Here is a 12,334-nt window from a genome sequence, read left to right on the forward strand (position 1 = left end):
TCCCACCTGTTTCTGTGCTGCGCATTGGCTTCCAGAGAGGAGCTAGTCTATAGAGCAACTCGAATACACACCACGGCCTGGCCATAGCTACCTTAATATCCTGCRGCAAGGAAAAGGCACTTACCCACCAACTCCATAGGGCAGGCTGGCACAGCAGGCCGGGGCAATGAGAGGGGCTGAGCAGAGGCCGCTCCAAACGGGAACGTGTGGGAGCAAGCCTCGGCCACAGGTGCTGCTGCGAGAGGAGCCAGGCTGCCTCCTGGGCACACGGGAGGTCCCGCTGGCAGAACTTCTTTGCCTACAGCATGGAGACTGAGCAGGCGGGACGTGGACGTGGAGCCTGGGGCTCCTGCCCTCCTTGTAGCTGAAGGCAGCAGAGTGAAAGGGGTTTGTGGTRGCAGTGCCTGGAGTTTTCCGAAGGACAGAGGCGAAATGTATTATTTCGAGCTCTCAAGGCATCCTGGAATCCAGGGAGACAGAGTGGGTCTGTCATTCCCTGTCTCTGCTTGGCTCTCCAGCATGCAGGTGYGCCCAAGAGCCGTACTCTTGGCAGATCTCTTGGGGCACCCTGATTCCTCTGCCCTGCTGCCTGACTGATCGCAGACCTGCAGCTGCACCCAGAGCCCTGCCCTAGGGATCCTGCTTTGCGCCTGGCTCTCTCCACTCTGGTAGGGAGAAGTCCAATCTAAATTTAAAGGTTGGTTTACCTTCRCTGTGGAAGTTTTCTCCACTTTTTTAGCAGTGAGAATAATAATTTCCAGCCTGAATTTTGTAGAAGCAGCGCCTATCCCCGAGTTTGTCCCCTTGTCTGTCTGCTTTCCCTTCTGTTGTTTATCGTTTATGCTCTATCTCTTGGCCTGAAGTATTCAAACATTTGCTTTTAAAACATGTTTCTCACCAGATAATGCTTTCTGATTCCCTCTGTTTTTTCCACATGCCTTCTGAACTGCTGGGGGGTTTTCCAGGCCCCCCAATCATTAGTGCTCTCAGTCCCTTTATTATCACTTCCTATTTTATATGATATTTCTTGGCTTTTGCCTGCAAGAATGCTCTCAGCTCTCTCAGCTGCAGAACAGCATTTCTTCTGATTTCCAAGCACCTGTATGTGACCACTGTCCTGGATATAACCTTGCCCAGAGGATGCGTCTTAGATTTATTTAATTTATAGAGAATGATTTCAGCAGATGAGAACAGGCAAATCCCCAAAGGGGACCTTGTGCTGTAGGCAGTGCTGTCCTGCGGCGTGGGACCCGGCTCCAGCCGGGAAGGCAGTGCCAGCTCTGAGGGCTGCTCCAGAGGAACAGGCGAAGGCTAYGCTTAGTGCGGGGACCGGGAGCCTGTTTCTCTTGTGACTGTTTTGGAGCGTGAGTCCTCAGGCTTTTCCTGGCAGTACTGTCATCGGGGACCTCCCTTCCGTATGCCGAGAAAGGGGGAAACACGCTTGCCTTGGCGTCCTTCACCTTGTCTGGGGAATTGGCATCCCCAAGCCCCAGGTGCTGCCCGTGCGTGATGCAGCCAGGCTGTGCTGCACCCAGTGGAGGGGTCCGCTGGCCCCGAAGCCTCCTGTGCAGCCTCGTGTTTAGGCAGAACTTGATCTTTTCCTCTTCAGGCCTTCTCCTCTCCTCTCCTCTCTTCTCCTCTTCTCTCCTCTCCTCTCTCCCCTTTCCAGGCATTCACGATTCCCATTAATCTGTATGCTGCTCTGAACAGTGCCTCYGTCCTGGTGTTCGGGATCCATCACCCSCAGAGCCTGCGTTTGTAGGGTTGTGTCCTAGGAAAGTTGCTTCCTTCCCTGGCTGGACCTCCTCTCTGGGGCAGCCTGGGTGCYCTGGCAATGCTGCGCGTGATGGGGAAGGCGAATGTCTGAGGTCTCCAGAGCACAACGTTCCTGGCAGGGAGATTTTACTCTCTGGCTACCCCCAAAACGATTGCAGTGAAGGGAGGATTTATCCCAACTTGGAAGTGGGGCCCTTGTGGTCTCCTCCCTCACCCCTTCAAAGGCTCTGGACACCTACCCAACGTGGTTTGAAGCAGGAGAGTATATTTATCTCCGTCTACGAGAAGCGCCCCGTAGCTTTATGCTGGCAAGAGCTCCTTGGAAAGGGCAGTTCCCAAGGCTGGGAGCTGCCTGGACTTGGCTGTTTGCAGGTGAGCGTCAAGTGTTGCTGCTGAATATTGCTCATGGAGAGGGGCTGTGAGGGAGGTGGGTGTTACCTGTCTTGCTTGGACCTTTGCATGCTGGTTTATAAAAGATTATAGAGCTGTAAATTGCTGTTGGAGGAGGACGGTGGAGGGTGCAGAACCGCAGCAGCTGGGAGGTGACTGTCGCTGCTGGGATGCTCCAGGCTTGGATGTCCTGAGCCGGCTGTAATTTGATTTGGGAGATGGATACCCCTTGCTGGATGGGAAATGCTGCAGAGGGAAAGGGCAGCGTGTGTGTTTGGGCAGTGGGCAAGAGCAGCTCACGAGGAATTTGTTAACGTTGGATCAACGTCAGTTTAAACTCTTGCACAGGGTTGGCATCCTGCTGCGAGATGCAGTTTTGCAGGTGCTTGGAGCCCGGGATGCATCTGCCTTGCAAACCTGCCTGCGGTGCGAGCAGACGGGGCTGTGATTTGGCAAAGCGGCAGCGAGGATCGCRCCGGGGCACGGTGGGGATGCTGCGGCGGGTGCTGCGCCTGGCACGGGGATTTGGGCTTCAGCGGGACGCGCGGGCTCTGGGATCTGAACGGGTATGAGGTTTCTGAAGAGGCCCTTGCAGCAGGGGAAACCTTTCCAGGGTCCCAAGTGGGAAAGAGATTTAGTCGTCAGCCAGCCTGTGGCTCTGCTGGATTCCTCCTTGGCTTTTTCAGGGATGAATTCAGCTGTGCTTGTCACAGAGGTGGTGCTGGGGGCAGGAGCACCCCACCTGTGCCCAGTACCAGCGATGCTCGCTGTTGACTCSAGGGGAGAAGCTGCAGCAATCTCACTGCTGGCAAAGTGCTGAGTTTTTCTGTGTCTGCCCCGTGCGGCAGACTTTGCTAATAATAAATCTGCCCACAGGATTGCCCAAAATAGCCCAAACCTATTCTCTTCCTAAAAATCCACTTTTCATTTGGGAAGCGAGGTAGTTTTTCCCAGTCAGTACAACCTGATTTAGTTTCTAGTCGAAGCAAGCTTCAGCCTTGTGGTTTTGTGTCCTTTTGCTTGGACTAACTGTCTAAGCACGCGTGTTTGGATTTGAATACCCAGCCAAAGGCAGATCCTAATGCTGGCAAACTGAAATCTGTAACGCAGAACTGTGTTAAATTTTAAAAGAAAGTCATTAACTCCCAAGCCAACCGGCTGAGTGTGCAGTCTGCTGGAGACTCAAGTAGAAACTGCAGGTTAAGGTCAGTCCCCAGGAGATTAAATGTTAAGAGGGAAGCTGAAGAGTCTCAACCTTGCTGTTGGGAGCCTGCAGAGAGAGGGGCTGCTGCGCGTGCARCTCCACCGTCTCCTCTGGGCACGCAATTTAATTTATAACCTTCTAGTACTGGAGCTCTGCTCTTTTGGGGCATTTATATACCAGGTTTTGTGCCTCTTCTTCCGTGGTGTCAAGGTCAAAGGCGTGAGCRCAGGACGCCGGTGCTTGGACATTGCCGGAGCGAGTGACCATCCTGCGTGTGGGACTCATGGAGCAGCTGGGAGAGCCAGGGCTGACGCGTGAGTGCTTGGGTGATCTTTCCTCTTAGTTTGCAGTACTGCTCTGTCTCCTGGGTGAAGGATGAATTACAACTGTGCAGGTGCCCAGTTATCACCACTGAACCAGATCCTGGCACTTGGAGGTGGTGAAGGACCGTATCTCCTGCACACCCTTCACGGGGTGTCGGAGATGCCCAGCTGCCTGCAGGCTCGCRTTGCTGGTGGCAGGCCTCGGGGCTCTCCACCGGCGCCTTGTGCTGCGGGGCAGGGAGGGCTGGAGCCTGCTGCGTTTGAGAGCTAGGGCTGATTTTCACAGCTGGTGATCTCCGAGCTCTCTGGGAGGAGGGTGCRTGGGACTCCCGTGGCCTTGGATCCCCAGAATCCCAGAAACTCTTTACCTTTTCTATTATTTTTTAATGGGGCAAAAGCCCTTTCTAACGGGATTCCCTCACCCAAACCTGTGGGACTGGCTGCTTTGAAGAGACAGTACTTTTTGTAACTGTGGCATTCGTCCCTCCTTTCTCCTCTTAAAACTGTTTTGCAATAAAGAAATGGCGAGGGGAGGCTTTGTGCAAGCCGGAGGAGTTCCTAGGAGACAGGGGTGGCATGTGAGACGCATCTTGCCGCTTGCTGGGTGTGTGGCGGTGTGCCGGGGAGAGCTGCAGGCTTGGCAGCACCAGAGGAGCAATCCAGGCTGTGGTCTGGTTGCCGCCATGGGGACATGCTGTGAAGGAGGCAAGGACAGGGCCTTTCATCCAGGTACACAGTCTGCCCATGCCGAAAGACATTTGGGATGTGTGGGACCGCAGAGTGGCTCCCTTGCTTGCTGCCCTGGTAGGACTGCTTGGTGTTGAACATCCCGTGGGTCGGGATGTGTTGTGCTGGTCATCGATAGCTCGGGATGCTGCGTACTGAAACATGTGATCCCAGGCTGGATATTTTATTATTATTTTATTTTTCCAGGTGCTAGTAAATTTGCTGGGGCAAACCCTTAGTTTGATGGGTGGGAGATGGAGATCACTAGGAATGTCAGCAAACGGATTCAGCTGAACAAAATGAGGGGAAGAGTTTTTCAAAAGCCGGAAGGGAGGGATGTTTTGAAGTGCTGATTTCACTTAGAAATTGCTCTGTGTCCCCAAGTAGTGCCTGTCCCATGTGTGTGCCGGCTCCTGATAGCCATGGATGGGGCTTTGATGCCATTTGCCTGTGATCTGGTGTGTGTGATGCTCTGACAGCTTCTGGGGGATGCGGTGATGGGGGGACGGCAGCAGGACCCTTCCTCAACCCTTCTGCACGGGGTGACGGTAGCACTGACTGTGACCCAAGGCAGGGGCATCTCTTTGGAGGACCTCCATCTGCGATCTTGCTGTTAGACACAGCTGTAAGAAAGGTGTTTGGAGCCTCCGTGAGGTTGCTCCGCAGAGCCCGGGGCTGGGATGATGGAGAGTCCCCAGATTCCCCCGGCTGGAAGAGTGGGAGAGCTCCTGTGATATTCTGTAACATAAAACACACATGATTCAGATCCTCTCCCGAGTCCTCCGGCACTGCTGCCTGCGAGGCATGAAGGAGTTCATCCCTTCCCTGGCTCCATGAGCAGGACCTGGCTGTGTCCAGGGCTCCTCTGCCCATGAGCAGACCTGTTGGAGGATGTGACATCTCCAAGTTTCGGCTTGTTACAACTCAGATAAGCTTTTTGGGGCTGAAGCTGGACCTGCTGCAGCACTGGGAGCTATGGGACCATGTGGCAGCCAGATTGCCACCAAGAGCGTTTAGTTGCTGGCTGTTTCTGTAGTCTGGACCGCTGTCACCAGGCATCTGCATCTCCTGCTCCCCTCCCAGGCTCTGACAGTGTCAGCCTCGCTGGGAAGAGGGGATCCATCTTTCCCCTGCACTCAAATCCAGCAGGATCACAGGAAGGGACAGACAGGCCGGAGCTGCTGAGAGCTGTCCCCTGCATTTTAATTAGAGCTGCAAAGACCACTCCGTTGCTAAACGAACAAGCAGCCACTAACGAATGAATCCTGGCTTTGGTAGGGGCTCCCTCTGCAGCCCACCCTGGGCTCGGGTCCCTGCAGCTGGAGGTGACGGGGGCAGACGCTGGGCTCCCAGATGTTGCTGCTGAAAGGCCAAGCGGCAGGAGGGCTGCCCAGGCCCCGAGTCCTGCCGGCAGCCTCCCCTCCTGACAGCTCTTGCCTGTGGCYGGTGCCTGGCGCCCCTTCCCCTGGGCTGCGCCGTCCTCCGGGTGCAGGAGTCTCCAGCAATGCCGCGTTGATGGGGATGGAGATGGTTCCCAGAGCAGGAAGGTGACTCTCGTGCAGCCTGTGTAGACTCAACTCCGGCCCCTTCTCACCGTGGGGAAGGAGTTTTGCGTGGGATGTGTCAGCAGAAAGTCCTGGGAGGCAAGAAAAGCAACGGGTGGCATTAGCTGGCTGCTTGGCCAGGGATCTCCTCGGGGCTCCTGCCGGTTGCCAAGGGTAAGGCCGAGCGCCGCGGAGGCGGGCAGCCCGAACGGAGCCGAGCTCTTTGTCTGGAGACCTTCGGAGAATAACGTGTCGTTATGTGTCTCTCCTCCCGGCGCCCAAAGGGATGTGATTTACGGCAGCGGTACAATAGGTGTCTCTTGGCCACGATGAATTGGGCTGGCCAGAGAGCATCCCTCATTCCTGCCCTCCCTGTTCCTTCTGCTGGCGTTTTCCCACGGCAGGTTGTGCGATGGTCCGTGCAGGGATGGTGGTGTGAGGCCGTGAGCGAGGAGGGCAGGCTGGGGGCGGTGTGCCCTCTGCCGGGTGCTGGCCACGAGGAAACCATCCGATTCCTCCTCTCTGAGCCCGGGTGCTTCGGCAGGTCGTGGGCCGGGTGCCGAATCCAAGCGAGAGCCTTGCAGGACCTCTCCAACACCCGACACCGGCAGGGCAGCGTCTCCAGAGCCTGGGACAGCTTGGGTGCTAGCGAAGCCCCYGCAGGGCTGCTAGCCTGCTTTAAAGGGATATAATCAAAGATAAACCATGCTTGGGCTGAGCTTCTGGGATGCGCTTGGTGCACGGCATGCAAAGGGCCACAGCAGAGGCTGCAGCTGAGACAGCTGTGACCCCGTCCGGACACGAGTCCCCGTTCCGGCGTGACGCTGGCTGTAGCGGGTGCTGTCGCTCCTCTCCTTTCTCCGCGCAGCAGGGTTGTGGCGTGGTGGAGGTGTGCCAGGCTGCCAGCACGTGCCACGTTTGTACCGAGCTGGCCAGAGAAAGCTCAGTGCAGGAGACTTGGCGGCGTGGTGCCCCGGGGAAGGCTGGGGGCAGGGTGGGGGCAGTACCCACGAGGCAGCTAGAACCGAGGGTGCCAGAGAGCCTGCGATGTCCCCTGCGTCCCAGCAACCTGTCCTTCCACATCCATCTTCCTCTGTTCTCAGCTCTTCTTTTCTCTGGCAGGCACAGGGCAGAGTCCCTGGTCGCTGGAGCCGGAGCGGGTGTCCTCCCCGCCGAAGGGGCGATGCGGAGCTCTGCAATCCTCCCTGCAGAAGCAGAGGAGGCYGCTGGTGAGCAGGAGGAAGATCAGCCACGCGCGAGTGAAAGGGAAAGGTAAGCGGGGATGGGTGTGCGAGTGGGGCTGTGGGCGACCCCCGGGCCAGCCCGGGCCAGGAGCGTGCAGAGGGGTGACTGTGGGGAGGGGTGACAGGCAGCACCCTGCAGTTTGCAGGAGGTTTTGTTCTCTTCCACCCCTGTGATGCCCAGTGTATTAATAATCACTTCAGCTAGCGGCAAGGCAGCRCGTGCTGCTGAGACCCCGTGCTGGCTGCCTTGTCTCTCTCCAACCTTCACCTCTTGGGGCTGAGTTCTTCTCCTGTCGCCCTCCTCTGCTTGGACCCAGGGCAGTGGCACCTGTGGCTCCGCTGTTCATACCCCGAAAATCCTCATGGGGCTCAGCACAGGCCCCTTACACATGTCCTGTGCGTAGCACGTATGAGCAGACACCCTTGTGGCATTTACCCCTCCGGCAGCTGGTGTGGAGCAGAGACGCTCTCGCCCTGGCAGCACCCAKCCTCCTCCGACTTCACCATGGCCAGGGGTCAACGGCAAAACCCCTTCTGCTGCGCGCATAGCTCTGCTGTGGCTGTTGGGACGGCTCTTTGCCTCTGCTGGGCTTGGCTTAYGCAGGAACTCGTTCCCGGTGGGACCTGGCATCCCTGGTTTGGGGGATTAGGCTCCAGGTGCCTGTGAATTTGCGCTGGGTGTGATGTGAGCGGCAGCGGGGAGCGATGGCGTCAGGGCTGCCTGCGACTGCGCTCGCTTCAGGGACACGCTGCAGCCCAGCTCTTGCTGCGCGTGGCCTCTTTCCCTTTCGAGGGGAGCGATGGAGCAGGTGTTGCTGGCCGCRGGGGTGGCCTGCCCCTGGCTGCAGAGCCCCCGAAACACCCTAACATCATGGCTCGGCCTTCCTGCTATGCGGCAGCGGTGGACAGGGCTGTGGATCTAGTCTGGATTTTTTTTCCTGGGAGAAAGGCCAGATCTGCGGGAACAGTTGAGCATCTCTGAGCTTTGAGCGTGGGTTCGCTCCTCCACTGCCAGGGGAAGGGYGAACAGCTCGATTTCCTCCCCTTTGCAGCAGCCTCTCCCCTTTTATAGGGCTGCAACCCTTTGGTTTGTTATCCTGGAGAAACACGCTCCATCTCTTTCCTCTGTGTTCCCTAGAGCTTGTGCTTGCTTCCGGATGCCTCCTGGTAAGCTGCGACCCAGTGTCCGGAGCTGGTGGGCGCCTCGCTGGCTCCTGAGGGAGAGGAAGGGCTGCTGCGGGGGCTTGCGGAGCGGCCCCCTGCGACACCGCCAGGCTGTTTGCCTCTTCCCTTGTCCCGTGTCAGCCGAGCAGTAATGCGCCCTGCCGCCCCTTCCCTCTTTGGCTCGTGCTCCGCCGAATAATCCTGCCCCCTTTCCTTGCCTGTGATAATTTCCCCCAATAGCTGTAAATGCTGCTGTCCCCTGTTGTGCTGGTGGAACGGGTCCCYGGGCGGCTGAGCGCACGCGGAGCCCTTGCGCGCGCTAGCAAACCTCACGGCTCTAACGGTCGTGGGAATTACTCRCACACCGGCACATCTGCGGAGGAGAGGGACCGTCGCAAGGTTTGSCCCCTTCCCTGGGAGCTCGTTCCCCGCGCAGGAGCCGGGCGGCAGGGAGACGGCGCGGCCCGCGGGGCAGGGTGGCTGCAGGGGAGGGCAGAGCGCCGGCCGCGTCCCCGCGCGTGGCGACGGCGGTGGCGCGCGGGGCCAGGCCTGTTTGCTCAGGCAGGTGCGGTCGCCGTTCAAATCCGCGGGGCCAATGGGAGCCGCGCCGTTCGAACGTGCGGCCGTTGGACGCRCGGCCCTTGGAAACCCGGCTGCGCCGGCTGCCTGTCACTCACGGCCTGCCGGCTTCAACGGCTGCTCGGCTTCCCCGGGGCCGGGCAGGGAGGACTCCAATTACCGCTTAATTAGCGCTGCCCTGCCATGGAGGCCGGCAGCGTGCACAGAGTCTCGCTCTGCACCCGTCAGGCTCACCCGCTGGGGGCTTCTTTCTACCTCACCACCTTCGGTAAGCGGGGGGCCTGGGGCTGCGGGCGGCACGGGGTGMGCGGGGTGCCCGCCGGCATGTTGCGGGCCGAAGCGACGGCGCTGCGAGCCGAAGGCGTTTTCGCTGAGCGGCAGCCTGCTCGCTTCTGCCTGGCTGAGCTGGAATAATACGCGGCTCGGGCAGGCAGGCGAGCCGGAGAGCGCCCTGAAACCAGAGCCACCGAGACGTGCCGTGGCGGTCGCTCGGGCGCTGGACGTGCAGGTTGCTTTGCCCCCGGGATGGGCACGAGCTGGGATTGCTCTGTAGGGCTGGCCAGCACCGCGGCCCCCGCTCTTTCCTTCTCTGCTCCTCGTGGGCTTTTTTGTGGATGCCTCGGCCTTGCCGGGGAGCTGCRGGAAGCCCGTGGGCCATGGTGGCTTGGCTCTGTGAGCTGGAGCCAGACCAGCAGTGGCCACGAGCCCATACGCCCATCCTGCGAGCAGGTGAATTTGGCAGCAAACGTGGTGGCCTTCGCTTATGCTGCTGTAGCGCCGTCCCTTGGGATCGGGGCCAGCAGCACTGTTGTGGGGAGAGGTGTTATCCAGGTACAGGGTGACGTCTCTGCTCTTTTGGACCACTGGGCACATGGGCTCATTTTTATTCCCCAGCAGGTCCTGCTTGGGGGACCATTGGCTTCTGGGCAGGACTTTCCCTTCCTCGGTCTCTGCTCTGCCCCGGGTCTGAGCAAGGAGCCTGTAGGCTTTTCACCTTGTCTTGGGTGGGTGAGGGCAGCACGGAGGGGATCAGCACTGGGCTGGCGTTGTGTRGCCCTGAGGGCAAGGTGGCATCGTGGGCATGGTCAGGGGTACCCCAGCGTTGGGCCAGATATTGCCCTGGGGTCCCCAGAGCGCCCCAAACGTGCCCATCCTGCCTGTGAGTGGCACCAGGAGGAGCCAGGCGGTTCCCGCGTTGCTGGCRGTTTTGCGTAGCGCTGCCAAGCCAGGCTGCGCAGACCGGAGGTGTGCGATGGCCATCACGGTTGTGTCAGCATCTGTCTTGCACCGGGGGGAGCTGGGTGCCCTTCCTTGAGGCTGCACTCGGCACTGGTAGCTCTGAGCTCCTTCAAAAGAAGCAGAGTTTTCTTTCAAAGCTTTTTCCCGTTTTGGGGGATGAGCAGTGCAGAAAGTCATGCACCATCTCTGTTATAGAGGTTGCTGGGAGCAGAGAGGGGTTATGTGAGTGGAGCGGGGCATCCCTGCCCTGGGCAGCCGGGGACKCTGCTCTTTCCAGCTTCCCGCGATGGTCCCTCCTTGCCAGGCCCAGCCCAGACCAGGAGGGGACAAGAGATTGTGTTGTGCAGGGTTGGCACAGTGTGAGTCAGGCCTAACTGCAGCCCAAGGCAGTTAAAGACTGCTAATGCTGCTTGGTCTTTGTTGTTGGCCCTCTAGTGTCCAACTTCTCAGGCTAGCCTGGAAGCTAAAATCTTCCCATCTTTATCTCCAGGACTTTGTGTGCCAAATAATGTGAGTTTTGCAATGCCTCTTGCATCTRTAACCAAACACGAGCCACACGTCCTCTCTGCAGCAACCACTTCCATCGTTGGCTGTCCATCACCGGTGAGATGTGGCTTTGCATCCTCTGAGCAGGGGAGCAGTGGCATGGCAAGGCCRGCACAGGCGTCTCGGTATGGGTGACCAAGGAGAGGGCCTTCAGACCAGCTGGTGCCAGGGTCTGAGGTCAGGAGTGACAAGCAGTTGTAGATGCTGATCTGCTCAAGGTGCCCTGCCTTGTGCCCCTGGGGACCCCCCACCCGGGCCGTTATCCAGCACTAATGTCCTCTGCRAAGCGCTCCCCTTTTGGCATAGAAACACCCTGCTGCGTGCACCAGTGGTGCTTGGCTGCCCTGGCCTACGCAAAGCCTGTGTTTTCCACAAAGAAACAGAAAAGCATTTTAAGGAGCAGAAACCCAAGTTTTTATCTGCCGTAAGGTCATCAGCTGGGAAGAGATTTTCCTGCCTGCTGAGTCTGGTCCCAGCAGACGCCATTCGTGCATCCCATCCCTTAGCCCAGCAAATGTGCTGTCATGGGTGGGAACCTGTTTGATTACCAGCTTGTGCTTGTTAATCCCCGGTTTATCCTTGGTCTCCTTGTGCCAGCCTCGTTCCTCAGCTTAAATCGCCTCTCTCTCCCCTAGCCCTGTGGGGTCCGGGTGGATGGGGCCTGGGTGCCCTCTTGGCTGCCGTTCTGCTGAGCCCTCCGGGGGCCCGGTGCCRTGCCAGCACAGCTCCTGCTGTCGGACCCAGCGCTGCTCCAACAAAAGGAGCGCCTGGAGGGACTKGGTGATGTTAACGCAAAGGTTTGGGCACGTGGGTGCTGTTGTGAGACGGGCTGTCTGCTGCTTCATCTCCCTTTGGCCYTTCTCTGTACCTGTTTTCATTTATGTTCATTTTTATTGAACGCGGGTGACCTGGACAAGCCGTGCTGGGGAAGTGCTAGTGCCTCTCCGCCGTAGATGTTGCTCTTGATTCATCTTAGGACTTCATCGAAGGGGGCAAACCTGGGGACGATGTTTCTCTGACCCTCCGCTTTTGGAAGGCGAGGGTGGGAGTGCAGCCTAGAAGCTTGTCCTGCTAGGCTGAATGATCTAAATAAAGCCGGCTCTTCTCCGTGCTCAGAGCACGAGGGGGTTGTGTTTCTGCCCGCCCGGATCTGGAAGAAGCCTAGTGCTCCACTTACCTGAGAAAACATGACCGCTGCCGCTGAGCAGCCCTGTCCAAGGGCAGAAGGTTGCTTAGGAAATCCYCTCCACCAGCTCGGGCTGGACTGGGCCCTTCTGACAACAGCTTCACTCTCTGCTCCCGGCCCCGGAAAAATGTTTGAATCGCTGCAAAGCCAAGGAGCGCAGCCCCGACCTGAGCGTGCCGGGACCCCTTTGGGGTCCGGCAGCCTGGCTGGGGTGTGCTGGGGGGGGGTGCAGTAGCTTTTAACCCTTCATGTGCTTTGCAGATGCTTGGGAGAGTCTGTTGCAAGGGCATTAAGARAGAATCGTCATCTGTTCCTCGTGGGAAGCAGAAGACTTTTTCCCTGCAGTGTGCATGGGGGGGCACAGATATTCCCAAATCCACTTCTCCTGGGTGCCAGTCTTTGGTGCTTCTGAA

At 58.4% G+C, this 12,334-nt stretch overlaps 1 protein-coding gene across 1 annotated transcript in view; it reads left to right on the forward strand.

Annotated features, from left to right (window-relative positions):
• Positions 1–2,069: 2,069 nt before the first annotated feature.
• RGS3 (regulator of G protein signaling 3) overlaps positions 2,070–12,334 on the forward strand; it is a 97,517-nt gene continuing 87,252 nt past the window's right edge. The window contains exons 1-4 of the mRNA XM_026059765.1: positions 2,070–2,148; positions 2,515–2,651; positions 3,581–3,684; positions 7,086–7,235. Of these exons, the coding sequence (XP_025915550.1) occupies positions 3,654–3,684; positions 7,086–7,235 (181 nt within the window). The 5' untranslated portion in view covers positions 2,070–2,148; positions 2,515–2,651; positions 3,581–3,653. The remainder of the gene's footprint in view (positions 2,149–2,514; positions 2,652–3,580; positions 3,685–7,085; positions 7,236–12,334) is intronic.

Source organism: Apteryx rowi, unplaced genomic scaffold (assembly GCF_003343035.1).
Source record: "Apteryx rowi isolate R43461 unplaced genomic scaffold, aptRow1 scaffold_16, whole genome shotgun sequence".
NCBI lineage: Eukaryota > Metazoa > Chordata > Aves > Apterygiformes > Apterygidae > Apteryx > Apteryx rowi.